Genomic DNA, 16,763 nt, shown 5'->3' with positions numbered 1-16,763 from the left:
CGCTGCTCTGCTTCGGCTGCTCAGCCCCGCTCGTTCGGCGCCAGCCAACGTCCTTAATTTACCTGAAGTAAATGACTTGCACGTGCGTGTCACCCAGCGCCTCTGCCCACAGCAGAGGTGCAGCCCCGTAGCTGGGTCGGAGGGTTTTGGTGCTGTCACCACCCTGAGCGAGCTCAGCTCTGCTCTGCCCCTCCCAGCCCTGCCCCAGTTGGCTGCTGGAAACCAGCAACTCCTTTGCCTGGTGGCTCTGGAGGAGGGAATGGGCAGGTCCCAGAAATGCCCAGGAAGACGCAGAAGGTGAAATTCCCCCAGCGAGACCGCGGCAGACGCAGACTCTGCTGGGCTGTCCCCGTTTTTAAGGGAACCCCGTGCTCGGCCAGGAGCGGCTGAGCCCGTTTGGCCTGAGCGGCGCAGGGGTGTCGGTGGGGGATTGAGCAGATCCGGGAGCGGTGGCCCAGAGGTGCCTCAGCCCACAGCACCCACGTGCCCCAGACCGTGGGGGGGGCTGCGGTCCCTCGACATCACCCACGCTGGTGGGTGCCTGGGGCTGCCCTGAGGAAAAAAAATAAAAAGCAAAGCCAGTGTCTCAGCAGAATAGTGAGCTCACGCCTCCGCTCCGCTGCAGCCACGTCGAGCCCTCGGGGCTGACTTCTGCAGGGATGAGGCTGTGGTAGGGGGACCTTGTGGCCCCCACCACACGAGGAGCAGAGTTTGATTCTCATTTGGGTTTCTCTCACTTCAGGCTTTTGTTTTTTTTTTTTATTTGTAGATCTTTTTGTTCCTCTGGATACAGAGATCTGTAGGAAGAAAACCCTCGGTGTGACCTGCAACCTTCTCGAACCATAAACTTTAGTACTGCTAATACTGACACACGTGGACGGATCCTGGCATGACGTAAGGGGTGGAAAAAACACTTTGTCAAAAGCAAAATGAAAACAAAAAATTGCCTTAAGTATAAAGTGCAGAACAGTCAATACATATCACTCAGTTAGGAGGGGGTGGCGTGTTCTCTTGGCTTGTTCACAAGCAGCCAGCAGCAAAATTGTGCCTAAGCTTGATATTTCTTTTTTAAAAAAAAAGAACATTAGTTATGAGATTTTTTATGTAGAACAAATAGCAATGCCTTTTGGTTTTTTTAGCTTCTTTTGCATATGTTTTGTAAGCAACGAAAAGAATTTTTTTTTGTATAAAAAAAATGTCTTGTACCCCACGCTTTTCTGCTGCTGTTTCTATAGTTAACGTTGCATCTTTAGGATCAACCAGAATATTAAAATTGTATTAAGAGAGACTGGATATAAAGAGAGGAATTCTCAGATTCGGCTCTGAAAGCCACTAAAAGCGAATGTAGCCACAGCGAGGGGATGTTCTTCCTTGCCTGGCTTGTACCTTCCATTATAAAAAAACAAACAAACTCATGTGCTGAATTCACCATCTCTTTGCTTTGGCCACTTCTGATTTGGGAAAAGGAAGTTAAACAGCAAAGCGAGTTGCAGCAGTGTCCCTTAGCGGTGCTCCCGCTCCTCCCGGGAGGTGGCTGAGGTCCATCGAGGGTCTCTGCAAGATTTGCTTTACTCCTGGAGAATCCCAGAGGCCGCGGTGCCCCACGGCTGGCCCGGAGCGTCGTGATGGGGAGGAGGAGCTGCCGGGAGAGAGCAGGCCTTGGGGGGTGGAAGAGAACGAGGGACTAGGGCGCTTTCAAGGTAAGCAAAGAAGCAACACGGATGCAAGAGGAAAGCCCAGGGTGGAGGAAAGCGCCTCTTGCCCACGCGTCTGAGCAAAGAGCCGCTGTCAGAGGCGCTTCCAGGGGCAGCGCTGGACAAAGGTGAACTGAGCAAAGCTGGAGGACTGGGAGGAGGCGGAGGCAGACAGAGCAGAGGCAGCAGCGGGACACGGCGCCTGGCGACCTTACAGCAGATGGACCCGCGGACGCTGGCAGCGGAGCCCGAGGCGGCAGGAAGGGGAGCAGCTACCGGCACGTGCGCTCGCTCCAGCCCTCAGAAGCCGCAACCGGCAGCAGGATCCCCGTCTCTGCGCAGCGTCTCCCTGCGCGGGAGCCACCGCCGCTGCGAGTGCAAAACGCCGCAGGTTTGGGGATTGGGGTGGTTTCGCACTCGCCTTCCCCCGTTGTCATATCTCAGAGGCAAACGCTGCCCGGCTCGCCACGGGGATGCAGAGTGGCCGCTGTCCCCTGCGCGTGGGCTCCTCTCTCCGTGCTGGAAGGGACGGCGGCAGCGAGCGCCCGTCCTGCGCAGGATGCTCCGGCAGCCGAGCTGGGCCAGCGACCCCATCGCTCCGAGGGCTTCCCAGTGTCACTCCAGAGTGCTCCGGTGTGCTCAGCGGGAGGAAGACCCCCGGCAACCCCACCGCGTGCCAGGGTGCCCCGGAGGTGCAGGAGCAAACCAAGAGGTGCTCAGCGGTGCTGAGCTGCAGCAGCTGTTCTGGAGTTGGCAATGGAAAAGCATCCACTGGGAATTTATTCTTGTTTCTTCCCTCTCCTTCCCCTTCTGAAACGTTTTGTGCCTGATTCTTCCCAGCTCTGCAGGCAGATATGTTCAGCCCCCCGGGGGGATGTTAAATCCCATCTCGGCAGCGTCTGTAACGCTCTCGGGCTGGGGCCGTCTGCTGCCCAGATCTGCCTGGCAGAGCCCAGTCAGGTAGGATAACTGGGAGCTGGCCTGGGGGGCACGTGGGGACAGCGAGTACGGTCGGACCCCCAGTATCAGGGTCCATCTCTCCCCTCTGCTTCTCCGGCCTGTGCTCCTGGGGAGGCTGTATCGCTTCGGCCCAGGGGAAGGAGAGGACTGGTGAACAGGATTAGGTCCTGTGGCACTAACTCGCAACCGCAGGCTTTGGCACACCTCCTGGTGCTCCTCTGTGCTCGTAGCTGTGCTTTGTGCTCCGCCAAAGCCTGCTGGAAATACTCGGGATGTTGCTATCTGCCACCTGCACCCGGGCACCGTGGGCTCAGCCCCTGTAGCATCTCAGAGAGGAGCCGCTTACAAGTGCCAGAGCAGCACAGGACGTCTCTCCCTGCTGCCCCTGGCACCGGCACTGCCCTGGGACTCTGCAAGGTCCAGCCACAGCTCTGAGGCTTTTGGGTGCTGCTGGTTTTTCCTGCCACCATCGCTTCTGTGTGGTGAGACCAGAGCAGCCTCCAGCTCTGTCCCCAGGAAGGCCAGGAGAGGTCAGTGCCTGCGGTCCCTGCAGCCCGGGAACATGCGTTCTTCTCGCCTGTGTCAACAGACATGTTTCAGCCTAATTAGCTTGTCAGGTTATGACACTCTTCCCTCCCTTGGGTTCTTCTGCCTGTTTAAGCTCTGGGCAGAGGGAGATGGATGAGGTTTTCCTCCATGTGTGACAGCCGTGCCCCCATGGAGCAGCTCCCTCGCAGCAAAAGCCACGTCTTCCTAAAGCCTCCTGCTGGGTTGGGTTGTGCTTCAGACGCTGGAGCAAGTTCAGTTTGGGGATGGTAAAACATGCAGGGAGGGGGCAGTGCCCCTCCATAGCCTGTCAGCAGGGTCAGCATGCTCAGACGGCCCCGATTCATGCTCTGAGGTAGGAATCTGGGGACTCAGCAGCTGCTTTCTGCAGCGTGTAAGAGGCTGCTTCATCCCAGGAGAGTTTCTGCCCCATTGGCAGTACGGTGCTGGGGCTGGCAGGGCACTTGCTGCTCAGGGTTTTCCGCTGGCTCAGTGTCACTGCCCCAGGACCAAGGAGGGATGGAGCAATGTCCCAGCAATGGCAAGCTTGGAACCATACAAAAAAATTAAAAAGTGCTTCCCCAACACTTTGATTTTGCAACAAGAATTTGTGGTGGCAGTCACATACAACTGGATTTAAAGAAAAGAGATTGTAGTCAAGAAAAATCAAAATTAGAAATTTGAGATTTATGAGTTGTTCAAAATTTTGCTGAACTCCTTCATCCCCTCCAAGTCCTGGCTGATGCTCTGCAGGCCAGGGGGAACTCCTGAGGAGACAGAGCCTTTCCCATCATCCCCAAGCCACCAGGCACTGCAACAGAGATGGGACTTTGCATCTGCATTGAGGTGGTTGAGGTGCTGTTTTCTTGACAGCAAAACCAGCTAAACTTCCTTGGCAAGGCTTGGATGAAGGTCCTTGAGTGTAAACCCCCGGTGCCAGGGTTTGGAGATCTTGGTTCCTCCAGCAGGAAAGCGCAGTGTCGGGGGCTGGCAGTGCCGTGCCTGGGAGCTGCCCCGATGGCGCGGGGTGCTCTGTGTGCGCCAGCCCAGCGCGGCCTCGGTGGCATCTCTGCTCTCCAGCTGCACAGGGAGCAGTTGTGGAGTGGAACAAGGGAAAATTACTTTGGCTTGCCAGTGTGTTTGGCTCTGTGTGAATGTGGTGGTCCCTGTAACCTGCCAGGGAAAGTGGCTTTTCTAAAAATGAGCACTATCAGGTGCTGTCCCCAAAATACCACCAGGCCAGCCCTGAAATACAGCCTCTTGCAATGAAACTCTGGTCTTTAGGTGTCACGGTAAGAGAATGCCAGTGTCAGCGCCCTCCCCAGCCCACGCTCTGCTGGCATCCAACTGTGCGATCTCACAGATCGCTTCTCTTCCCCAAACTTGCTTCTCTGCCTGTCTGCATGTCCCTCGCACCAGTGGTCCTGCAGAGAGAGGTGTCACGGGTGGGTGACGTACTGCAGGGTAGCTTTCAGTTTTCTGCTTCCTCTCTCAGCCTTGCATGCATGGGTTCTCCTGGGCTGCGTGCCCCTCGTCGTTGGGGGCCACAGAGCCCCCACAAAGCTTTCTTCAGTCAGACAGGGAATCAGGGGAGAGGCTGCTTTCCCCTGGGTGTATTTTCTAGTTTCTCTTTTCCCAGGCGGCAGCAACTGGGCTGCGTCATGGTCGAACAACAGAACTGGGGTCCCTGGCACACAGCTGCCATGGGACAGCTCTTGTGTGGCAGGGCCAGCCGCGGGGCTGCAGTCTTGGGGTCCCTGGCCTGAGGGACCCCCTCTTTCCCCCCCCCTCAAGCAGCCCCCTGCCTCCCTGCACATCCTGCCTGAGAGCTGCGCATGCCGCCAGGTGCTGGGGAGTGTCTGGAATCCAGTTTATTAACAGTAAAAATTGCAGATTTTTGTTGTTTCTCCCTCTTCACCTGCTTTTGCCCCAGAGCAAAACAGCTGCAGCCTCCCAGAGACTGCACCTTTATGGGCTCGTACGGACGGCGCTCGGCATCGACGGGAGGTGGTGGCAGTCTGCCTGCTCCAGCTCACAGCCCCGCAGCCGCTGCCAGCGCACCCCGGGGAGCAAAATTCCAGCTAACCCCTGGTTTGGCAGTCGCTCCCCTGCCTGTGACCCGCCAGTCAGACCCACTCACAGCCAAGCAACTGCCTGGCTTGAGTTCAGCTCCAGCTCTTTGCCAACATCTCCTCGGGCTCTCTGCTCCCCTGCTTTTACAGCTTGCGCTGGTATCCTGCAGAGGTGTGTTGGCAGGAGGGACAGGACCTGGGACATCTGGATCCCAGCGTGTGCCCCTCCTGTCTGCCCTGAGCTCCAGCCCGGAGGCAGGGGCGCAGCACTGCCCGGGCTGATGGTTTGCAGGAGTCGGGGCAGTCGAGTTAGCTGGGCACCCCAAGATGCCACGTCTGGCTGTCGGGGGCAGGTCCACGCCAGCCCCCGCGCGCTGGGGTCAGTTTGCTGCCCCTTGTGTGTCATCGCGCCAGGGCCGGGGCTCTGGATGCTTTGCCGTTGGGGTTTGTGCCCTCCCCAGCAGAGAAATGCAGAAGTGTGATGTGAAACCTCCCCAGCTGTGACTTCAGTGAACAGCTTTTGCCCCTGGCCCGTGTCTCGGTGACAAGCTGGTTTCCTAGAGGTTTTGCACTCGCTGTCCAGCAGCGATTGAAGAGGAAGGACAGAATCAGGCTGGGATTTCCCCAGGAGTCTGCAATTTCAGGTTCAGTGCAGAAGCCACTCTCAAAGGTCCTTTGCGTCTCACGCGTGTACCTGCTGAAGCCAGCAGAGCCTTTGGGCCCTGGGCAAGTCAGCGCATCCTCCCCCTGAGCCAGTGGCGGGGCCTTGAGGAACAGGAGGCTTTTGAAACCCCCACTCCCCACCTGCAGCCCTGAGTTTTGCTCCCAGGGGGAGGCTGCCAGCTTCAGTGCCAGTGGAGCCCCTGGTCCTCTCGCAGGCCCTGCCGCGAGCCGTGCTGGTGACTCTGGACCAGCTCCGGTTTCAGCAAGCTCCTGGCCTGGGGTTTTAGACAGGAGCTGAGGATGGGGAGGTGAAGCAAAGCTAGTACTGGAGTTGGGCCAGGACAAGCCACCAGCCCCCAAGGTGCAGTGCTGGCTAACCTGGAGCAAGCCGTGGCCACTGGATTCCCCCGTTCCTGCTTGACACCAGCAATAGCAAGACCTGCTTTCTGTACCACAAGCTTGCACAAGGTCTTTGCCCTGTTAAATCCTATGCAACCCCCTCTCCCCTCACCCAGGGCTCTCCAGATCCCAGCCCAGCCCTTCTCCCTGCTCTTGTCCATGATGCTGAGCTCCCGTTCCCTGCTGCTCTCAGGGTCCAGCTTCATTTCTAGCAGCTCCAACAGCATTGCAGGACCTGTGCCCTGGAGCTGGGGGGTAGACGAGGGGTGAGACCATAGGAACACCCCTTCCAACTCATGCTGCAGGAGCTGAGCACTGAATTGGTGGGGGCCAGGCCTGGTCCTAGGGCTCTTCCATACACCCTTCACCCTCCTGTGCCTTCTGCTCGATGCTTGGCAGCTCACTGCGAGCATCCTTCATCTCGCGCCACCTCCCCCAGTGCCCTTGAATGGAGACGCTGTGTCCCACCTCGCTGCTGCCCGGCTCCAAGGGCTGCTCTTAGTGCCCAAGCCTCAGGCCTGGCTTGGCTGCTCTTCCTTCAACCACCACAAGCCTGAAGGTGTGTTTTTCTCCTCCTGCGCTCCCCAGTCTCCCCAGCCAGCACCTCTGAGCTGTTTCCCCTCACGCGCAGCCACTGTGGGTTTCTTTGCAGTGGGGCAGAACCGTGCCGCTGACTGCCTGGCTGCTGGGGCGGAGGTTGGAGGACTGGGGAGGTGGATGCTGCAGGTCGGTCCCGTGGCACAGCTGCCCCTCCCTGCCCCGCTGCCCTTGGGGCAGGCGTGGAGGGACTCGGTTGCTGTGTGCAGAGGTTTGATCTTCAGGGCGATTCCCCCCTTCTGCAGAGCCGGCAGCTGCGGTGCCTTTGCCGTGGGGCTCCCACAGGAGCTGGGCGTGGAGGTGGGCTCTGCTTCAGAGGGTGCTGCAGGCTGCAGGTGTCCTTTCTGCCAAACCTTCTGTGTCCGTCTTGTACCCCACGGGGGTGAGAGGCAGCCCTGCCAGGTCTCCACGCAGGTATTTCTGTTCCTCTGCTTGTGTACGCCTCTGGCTCCTCAGGCCTTGCAGTTCTGAGCACCCACCACATCGGAAGGAGAGGGAATAAAACTCGTGTCCTGTTACATCCGGGCACAGCACCAGTACAGGAGAGCAAAGGGGTTTGCGCTTCAAAATGGGGTGTCCCGGGTACCGAGGCCTTTTGCTGAAGAGCGTCCCTGTGCCCTGCATCCCTGGGCTGTGCCCAGGGGACCCGTGGAGCTCCCCGCGGCAGCGAGCTGGGGACACGGCGGTTCCCCCTTTCCCGGTGCTATGTCTTCCCAAATCACTTGAAACCCACCAGCTTTGGAGCAAACCTTGGAACGTGGGGCCTCTCGGGGAGGGAAGGAGCTGCGGGAAGCTGGGCCCCCTCCTGCCAGCGGTGGTTCATTTGCCGGGAGAGGGGAGAGGAGAAAGAGGCACCTGGTGAAGCGGAGCAGGGGTGACCCCAACCACACGCTTGGACCTCACGGTCTGCAGGAAACGACCCATTTTCTAGGGAGGGTTCCAGCTCGTTGGGGAAACGAAGCGTTACTGGGTTGCTCTTTCTATATATTTTTGTAGGACGGGGAGGGGTGGGAAAGCAGACGGGAGATGCCTGCGGAAGTTGTTTATTTTTAACCCCGTAGAAAGTTTTGGGTTGTTTATGGATTTGGTTTTTGGCCTTTAAAAAATGGTCCTTGCTTTTGATGTTTATGCTGCCTACCTGTAAATCCAGATGTACTTAAGTGGCTGAAATCCTTGTTCTTAAATCAGATACACATTATAGTTTTGAACTATATATATAGTAAATATATATATATATATGCCTAACCCAGCAAAAAAAAAAAAAAATAAAGTATTCGGGGGTGGGAAAATGCGTTGTTCTTTGAAAGGAATCACAATTGGGGGATAAAATTGTGTTTCTGAGTGCCTCAAGATATGAATTGTTTTCATTTTTTTAAATAATTTTATACAAGTGTCAAAACAGCTGGCTGGATTATTTGGAATTTTTAAATAATCCTAACTTTTTTAAAGTAGATTTTGAGAACTGTCCTGTATATAACAGTAATGTAGCAATAAATGTGACATTTTATAACAATATTACCTTTTTTTCCCCATATCTGTCTTTCAGATGTTGTATACCTATGAATGAAAAGTTGTAATAAAGGTTTTACCTTGTACTAAAAAAAAAAAAGAAAGAAGACAAGACAAGACAGGTTTTCAGACACTGTCCCCTCGCTCTCTGTTCCTGTGCTCTGGGCACGGGTCCCACCCACCCGAATCGCGCTGTGGTGCAGCCTCAGGTGCTCCGGACCCCCCTGCACGTGGCCACCGGTGAAGGTTTCCAGCGCTGCCCATCGCCGTAGGATCTGGGCACCTTCCCCAGCGGCCGTCGGAAGCGCCTGGGCAGACAGGGGGGTGCTGGGCTCTCCCACCACAGCACAGCTGCTCCCGGGGCTCTGCCATGGTCAGCGGGGTCCCCTGCCACCTCTCCGGGCGCTGGGCTCATCAGGCACTCTGCATTTTAGCCCAGGTTATGCGTGGTGGCAAGATTCGTGTTGGGAATGCAGCCCCGGCCTGGCTGGAAGGAGGGGTGTTGCAGCACAGCAGGTGTTTCCTTGCCTCTGCCCTGCTGGAGAGCACCCAGCGAGGGCGGTACCGGCAGGGTGCAAGTTGGAAATCGGGTCAAACGCACCCAGCCCATAGCAGGAGTCCAGCATAGACTGGGAAGGGGGGAGACAACGTGGCAGAGCGTTTAAGAGGGCTTAAACCCTGCAAGAATGGGCTGGATCCAGTACCAGGAGACAGCCCAGCCCCGTAGGTTCTCGCCCTCCCAGGCTCGGCCATGGGGTGAGGCTGTGCCCTGGCCAGGCTCAATGGTGGCATCTCTCCCCGTCACCCTCTGCCAAGGACCCAGCCCTGGCCACGGTATCTTCAAACCCTCCGCTGTGCTGCCCAGCCGGGCTCTCCCTGCCCTCCTCCTCCCGGCGTCACCAGGCAGGTCCTCAACATGTTTGTTGTCCCTCCGATCAGCAGGTATTTCCCCAAATCGTCATAGCTTCAACCCTTGTGGTTTCCAGGGCTGGGTTAGCCCTCTGCCACCAGCTCATGCAGCACGATAGCGACTACCTTTGGGGGGAAACGGAGTTGTGGCAGCTGCATCCAGGAGCACTGAGCCCTTGCAGACCCTCTCCAAGACCCTGGTTCCAAAGAGGAGACGCTGCCTGAAAGCAGCCTCCGATATCAGGTTTGCTGCCCGTGTTTCTGCTGCGCTGCTCCAGCTCGGGGCTTGTCCACATAGGGCCAAGCAGGAAAATCAGTCCAAATTAACTGAGCAGGGGCTCTCGCAGTAGTTCACAGAATCCCAGAAGCATTCAGGTTGGAAAAGACCCTCGGGATCATCGAGTCCAACCCTCAGCCCGACTCTACAAAGTTCTCCCCTACCCCACATCCCCCCACAGCTCATCCAAACGACCCTTAAACACACCCAGGGATGGGGACTCCACCCCCTCCCTGGGCAGCCTATTCCACTCTCTGACCACTCTTGCTGGGAAACATTTTTTCCTCCTGTCCAGTCTGAACCTCCCCTGTTGCAGTTTAAAGCCGTTCCCTCTTGTTCTGTCACTAATTCCCTGTGAGAAGAGACCAGCACCAACCTCTCCACAACGTCCTTTCAGGGAGCTGTAGAGAGTGATGAGTCTCCCCTCCCCTTCTCCTCCTCACACTGAACAGTCCCAGCTCCTTCAATCTCTCCTCACAGGATTTATTCTCCAGGCCCTTCCCCAGCTCGTTGCCCTCCTCTGCCCTCGCTCCAGCCCCTCGAGATCTCTCTCGTGTTGAGGTGCCCAAAACTGGACACAACACTCCAGGTGTGGCCCCACCAGTGCAGAGCACAGGGGGACTATCACCTCCCTGCTTCTGCTGGTCACACTGTTTCACACCCTTGTGGTTCCGGGGCTGGGTTAGCCCTCTGCCACCAGCTCGTGCTAGTTAGTTAAATCTCTTTGAGCCCTGGCAGCCCTTCTCTCGGCAGCGAGCAAGCTCTGAGGTAGCACGCTGCCCTCCCTGAGCCGCACCAAGTCCGTCGAATGATGGTCCTTTCAGTTCTGTCTCCTTGTCTGGACCGATGTGCCTCGGCTCATCTTCTCTGTCATCACTCCCTCCTCACAGGGGTTGTTTCCTGCGTGCTGTCACGTAGAAGAGCTAGTTCAGCCTTGGGCGTTGCGTTGCTGTGTAGCCAGAGCCTGTGCTGGGCCTGTTTGCTCTTCTCCCTTGAGCTGGCTAAAAGCCAGGGCAGGCCCAGATAAACCAAACTGTTTAAAGACGCCAAACACTTTTGTTACTGAGAAATTTGAGGCGTGAGCTGCCAGGCCAGGGGATGATGGGCATCCTCAGGGTGAGGAGGGGAACCATCCACCCCTGTCAGGACAAGAAAGGGTAGAGGACCAAGAAGCCAAGGTTGTACCAGAGCCAGACAAGGGAGAAATGTGTGCTTGGGAGCAAGGCTGCAGCTTGGAAGAAGGGTGCTCAGAGGTGATGAGGCTGAAGGTAAACAGGCAAGTCCCAGTGGCCAGAGCAGGCCTGGGCTGGGAGATCAGGTGAGGGCTGGAACAAGGAGCAACACAACAGGAGAGCAAATAGTTTGCCCAAGATGCAAGCAGTGGCCACCAACAGAGCTGGAGGTTCCTGGGTGAATACTTGGAAGCATTTTGTCCCTGGCGATGTGTCAAGGGGTGGGATGAGATTATCAGGTCCTGGGGGCAAATGTCAGGTCATGCTGGCACTGCCAGCCATGGCCATGAACTGTCCTTAGAGCCAGGACAAGCTATCGCAGAGCAGTCTGGTCTCTTGGAGCAGAAAACTCCACCTCACTGCTTTAAACAGGGAGTGATTTTTGTTGATGCAAGGCATCAGCAGAGACATCCTCACTTGCTCTGGTGGCCTGAGATGCAGATCACTTGTTCTGATGGTCGAACACAGCTTTGTGCTTTACTGTGGTGTCCCTAAGGCAGCTCTGGACAACCACGCTCACTGCCCTTTCTTTTCTGCTTCTGAATCTAAGATGACACCTGTGCCACAGAAGACACCAAGAGAAGAAAGTGACTCTCACCCTCAGTGGCAGCTCCTCCCCAGAAGTCGGGCTTTGGAGGTGTAGCTGTCCCTGCCGCGGCGTGAACATTCTCCCAACAGCTCAAAGGACTTTCTGCAGGGAAGGAGCAAGCGTGGTGTTGCAGCACAGTGTCCAGAGCACACCACAAATCCCTTTGCACAGTGCTTGAACTGTAGATGAAGCAAAACATGTTGAAAGGATGAGTTGTTAATATTGCTGTTGTTCTAACCAGGAAATTGGTAGTATTACTGGATCTTTCCCTGTCTGCCTTGACTGGGGTGAAACAGTAGGATGCACACCCCCCTCAAACTGCCTTCAAAACCCCAAGGCTTTCCTGAAGATAAAGACTGAGCTGTTTTTCATTGCCTTTTGAGTTATTTTGCCTTTCGTATTAGTATTTTTATTTTGGCATCTGGGAAACTTTCAATATAAAGTGAAAGCTGAGCCTCTCCTGTGTGTGCGTGACTCCATGGAGCTAAACAGACATTAAAGAAGCAAAACTTGTGCGGGGCCTGTTCACCAGCCTCGCTTCCCCCCGCCCCCCCCCCCCCCCCCTCTCCTTGGTAACGTGGTGGCTGTGGCGAAGGCACCGGTTTCCTGCAGGAACACAGGCCACAAAGCTCCCGCCTGACCTCGTGCACCAGCTGGCGCGTGGGCAGCGGGGAAACAGCTCGCAGAAAGGAACCCAAAAGTCTGCACGGTTCGGTAACTCACGTCGCCCTGCTGGCACCGAGGCACGGAAACACTCGAACCATCAGAATGAAATGTGATGTTGAGTCAGTCACCCAAAGGGCTGATAAAATAGTTGTTCCGTGTCCTGGTGAGAAAAAACAGGAGCTGGGTTTTTGCAACAGGCTTTGCTCTGTGGGTCTCAGCTCCCGGCAGCCAGCGTAGGGGGTGAGGGAAGCTGACAGCTGCAGGACACCGTCACTGCAGGTTTGCGCAGGGGAAGCGTTTGCAGCTCTGAAGCTTTGGCAGCGCAGCCGCAGGGGACGCTTCGGGTTCCAGTGCCCCCCTCGGACTTTCTGCAGGTTCACAGAGGGCTGAGCTGGCTTGGAGCAGAGCCTGGGGAACATTATGGAATTGATGGTGGATTTAGGACCCTCTGCTGAAAAAATCTGGCCTGAAACTCCCTCTCCTGTTGGGAGAGGCTGGGTGGCAGCGACGAGGGGGGTTTGTAGAGGCACCGCTGGGTGCTGGGGACACTGCTCTGGGAAGGGGGCACTTTCCTGTGGTGCGAGAAGCCAGCAGTGTGCCCAGGTGGCCAAGAAGGCCAATGGCATCCTGGCTTGTATCAGCACTAGTGTGGCCAGCAGGGACAAGGGAGGGATCTTACCCCTGTGCTCAGCACTGGTGAGGCCGCCCCTCGATGAGTGGGTTCAGTTTTGGGCCACTCACTCCAAAAAGGCCATTGAATGACTCGAGCGTGTCCAGAGAAGGGCAACGGAGCTGGTGCAGGGTCTGGAGCACAGGTCTGATGGGGAGCGGCTGAGGGAACTGGGGGGGTTTAGTCTGGAGAAGAGGAGGCTGAGGGGAGACCTCCTGGCCCTCTCCAACTCCCTGAAAGGAGGGTGCAGAGAGGGGGGATGAGTCTCTTGAGCCAAGGAACCAGCGCCAGGCCAAGAGGGAATGGCCTCAAGCTGCGCCAGGGCAGGGTCAGACTGGCTCTTAGGAAGGATTTCTTTGCAGAAGGGGCTGTTGGGCGTTGGAATGGGCTGCCCAGGGCAGGGGTGGAGTCCCCATCCCTGGAGGGGTTGAAGAGTCGGGTTGAGCCAGCGCTGAGGGATCTGGTGGAGTTGGGAACGGTCAGGGTGAGGTTCATGGTTGGGCTGGAGGAGCTTCAAGGGCTTTTCCAACCCAGACGATTCTGTGATTCTGTGAAGCGGACCCAGCTCAGGACGAGGACAGGCCCCCAGGGCTTGTGTCCCCTCCCCAGTGTGAGGACAGGCCACCCCGCCAGGGCTCGTGTCCCCTCTCGAGACGGGGTCGGGGACGCAGCGCCACGGGGCCTCGAGGGAGGACGACCGAGGTGGGGGTGTGTTGCCATGACAACGCCGCTTGACTCAGGCAGTGCCGCAGGCAGCCCCGCTCAATGCGCGCGCGCGGAGCGCGGGGGCCTTTGTGGCTCGGCGGCGCGCTCGCGCATGCGCAGTGGGGGTGACTTTGACGGCGGCGGGATGCTGAGCAAGCTGGTGGGGCCGCGCTACGTCCAGCTCTTCCAGAACTGGTGAGGCCCGGCCGGGGGCTGCCCGCTCGGCCCCGGGGCTACTTCACAGCGGGGCTTGGGTGCGCTCTGCGGGCCGCGGCCGGTCCCGGCGTCCACGGTGAGAGGCGCGCGGCCTGCTCCGCACCTCTCACCGTGGACCTCAGGACCGGCCGCGGCCCCCGCCGCTCACCTAAGGCGCCTGAAGGGCTTCCCGAGCCCTTTCCGTTCCCCTCCGCCTTGTTCCGCGGCTCTGCGTTCCGTGTGCGGTCCGCTGACCCCGCTGGGCCCGGCCCAGCGCTAGGGCTGGGTTTGGAGGGCGGAGAGGGGGGCTGTCTGCCTGGCGGTGGTTCGGCTGAGGTGGATGTGGCCTCCGGATTGCTCTGGCTGTCTTCAAAGTGTTTCAGAGCTTAAATGTTTGTCACAGTGCCAGCGAGTGCGTGAGAGAGGATGAAGTAGCTGCGGACCAGAATAAAGGGGACGTGAGCTATAGCAGTAGAATAGTTGGACAAATAAGTGCGTCTTTGCTGAAGTTGATGATGCTCTTTTTAACTAAAAGCATATCAACCTTTTTCTGTAAAATACCTTACTTCTTAGGGGACTGGTATTTTTCTGTGTATGTGAGATTCTTCCAAGATTTCTGCCAAGCTTTTTTCTTGATTGAAATTACTTTCCCAGGTACCTTAGTGATGAGCATTTGCCAGACCTTTCACAGTGGAGAAATGTTGTTTACCTGCACATGTGTGTGTCTCTTCTTTAGGACTCCCACCCTCGTTACATGGGGTGGTGTAGCTGGTACTGGTATAATATGGTTCACAGACTGGAAGCTGGTCCTTCAGTATGTTCCCTACATCGGTGGCAAGTTTAAAACTGAAGACTAAGCTTCCCTCTAATGGTAAGTTTTGTTTGTGCATCTGTTAGCTTAAGCAGTAGCATTGTGGTTATGTGACAGCTGATGTGTCCTGTTTGTCCAGGGCACAGTCATATCATTGGTCCTAACCAGAAGTGCTCAATTTGATTGTTCAGGACTGACTTTTTTTTTTTTTTTCCTCCATATGAGGCTTCACAGAGTGCCAGAAGGATATAATATTAATAAGAATATGTTTTTCAAGTGATTATTTTGCAAACAGTGGATTTTTCAAAATGTAATGTGGATCTTGAGAAGTCAAATCAAGTTTTTTGTGGTAAATTGGAACTTTTGACAGATCTATTTACTTCTATTCCTAGGTAGAACGGCTTCAAGCTCATGACTAGTTTTGTTGCTAGGCAAATTCAGGCTCCGTTCTGTTCCTTGTGACTGTTATTAAAAGTTGAATGTTCAGAGCTGGTGACTAAGTGCCATGAATTCATTGGAAAATTGGCTTTCTCAAGGTGCTTTTTTTTTTTTTTCCTTCTTTAATTGCATATGAAATGTGCTGTTCTGAATCTTCTGTAAGACTGACCATCCGTAAAGCTAGAGCAGCAATTAGATGATGCCTTCTGTTGGGCCTCTGAACGCATATTTGTGTAGTAGGCAGGCTTAGAGCTTTTTTATTCCTTGCTGCAGACAGAGGGGAGTTAGGAAGATATTTGCTTTGCATGAAGGGATACTGATGGGAAAAGGTCCAGAGGAAACTATATACATCTCAATACTTGTTTCTTCTGGTCAGAATAACAGTTACATTTTAATGTTGCTAAATGTAAGAAAGATACTTGCCTTCAAGCCACACAATGGTTGAGTTTGGAAGTTGCAAAGCAAATTGTTACTACTTTTGTAAGTCTCTTTTTCCATACTTGTTGCAGTTTAAGCACTTTGTTTTCTCCATTTTCAAAATATGTATCACACCGATCTTTTATGTAACCGAAGGATGAAAGAAACTTCTCAAGAAAATCAGCTGCACTTGTAGCATCTTGGGTGACCATAGATGTTTATGGATAAGTCGGTGGAAAAGCTCTCAAGTCATGTAGAGGCAATTAAATTACCTAGTAAGGGCTTTCTTTACTTAAAAATTCTTAGTAGTAGGAATGTGGATACCTTTCTGAGACCACAGTGTGTGTCCTCTGTTTTGAAGCAAGAGCTTTGATGTGTCATTGGGAAGAGCATACTCCTCTACTGGAAGAGAGGAAGAGGATGTTTCTATGGTGGCCTGTGATTCCCTCCAGAGTGACTACAGGCCTGCGTTCTGCTGTGCCTGTACCGGCTTCTATAACAGAAACCTCGGGCTTTTGAGGTTTTTGAACTTGTTCTGTCTGTAGTGTTGGCTGCTGTAGCACTTTGCAGGAAGCACTCCTTAATGACTGCTTTGTGTTTATTGTAGGAAATTTATTGCTGGATAGAGTGTTTTGGAGCCATCCATCCGCTGAGACCCTGCTTTGAGGTGAACTTGAAATGCCCAAAACAGATTCTGCAACAGGTCACGGTGTCCCTTTCTCTCCCACGAATGGTTGTGACCGTTTGGTTGTGAACAAATTTAACTTCACTGACCAGCCTGCGTAGTACCCTTCCTCTGATCACTGTCACAGCAGAGCTTATCCCAGTGGGAGTAATTTATAAACCTGATGAACAAAATAAATCAAATGAATGGTATTTTTGTTTTTTTGTGTTACCTTCTCAGTCCATGTTCTTTAGACTAGACTCCTGGTTTGGGTTAGGCCTTCAGCTTGTTTGAACGTGTGTCCTAAGGAAGGCCTGCTGCGTGTTTGCCTCTCTTCCTGTGCTGGTTCCTCAGGCATCAGCCAGTGGCTGCTGGGTTTGATGAGCCTTTTGTTTGTCCCTGGGTAGTTGTTACCATTCTTAATACTGCTGTAGTTCTTGAACTATTCTTAGACGTGTGTTGATTTTAAGCTAATCATTCCTGGATCAGTAGTGACTGTGGACTCTTGCATGCAGTTAACTTTTCATAGCCAATATTGCAGAGTGTCATACAAGATTACACAAGATTCCTGGCTTTTAGTTTAAAGCAAGGTTTTGGTTCTTTCTAACATCAATTTGTGGACCTCTTAAATTGTCTGATTGGGCACACACCATTTTAAAGCAGTGTGTGCTGTCTGAGAACAGGCTGGCTTTTCTGGCTTAATCTAGGGGCTCAAGGAAGGCAGTCTGCAAACCCTGGGGGTCTTTGTGT

At 54.8% G+C, this 16,763-nt stretch overlaps 2 protein-coding genes across 15 annotated transcripts in view; both read left to right on the top strand.

Moving 5' to 3' along the window:
- TCF3 (transcription factor 3) overlaps nt 1-8,446 on the top strand; it is an 82,008-nt gene extending 73,562 nt beyond the window's left edge. For all 14 annotated transcript variants that reach the window (XM_074851697.1, XM_074851705.1, XM_074851704.1 and 11 more), the window contains one exon: nt 770-8,446. The gene's annotated coding sequence lies outside the window, so the exon portion shown is untranslated. The remainder of the gene's footprint in view (nt 1-769) is intronic.
- A 5,148-nt stretch (nt 8,447-13,594) lies between these two features.
- UQCR11 (ubiquinol-cytochrome c reductase, complex III subunit XI) lies at nt 13,595-16,225 on the top strand. The gene is made up of 3 exons (XM_074851590.1): nt 13,595-13,683; nt 14,420-14,554; nt 15,957-16,225. The coding sequence occupies exons 1-2, from the start codon at nt 13,601-13,603 to the stop codon at nt 14,538-14,540; spliced, it is 204 nt and encodes a 67-aa protein (XP_074707691.1). The 5' UTR covers nt 13,595-13,600; the 3' UTR covers nt 14,541-14,554; nt 15,957-16,225.
- Nucleotides 16,226-16,763: the final 538 nt, after the last annotated feature.

The sequence above is a fragment of the Strix uralensis genome, chromosome 27, assembly GCF_047716275.1.
Source record: "Strix uralensis isolate ZFMK-TIS-50842 chromosome 27, bStrUra1, whole genome shotgun sequence".
NCBI classification, from domain to species: Eukaryota; Metazoa; Chordata; class Aves; order Strigiformes; family Strigidae; genus Strix; species Strix uralensis.
This window is presented reverse-complemented; position numbering and strand designations above follow the sequence as displayed.

Coding starts and splice junctions, on each gene's coding strand:
- UQCR11 (XM_074851590.1), top strand. CDS start 13,601: ATGCGCAGTGGGGGTGACTTTGACGGCGGCGGGATGCTGAGCAAGCTG. Junction 13,684..14,419: donor GTCCAGCTCTTCCAGAACTG/GTGAGGCCCGGC, acceptor TCTCTTCTTTAG/GACTCCCACCCTCGTTACAT.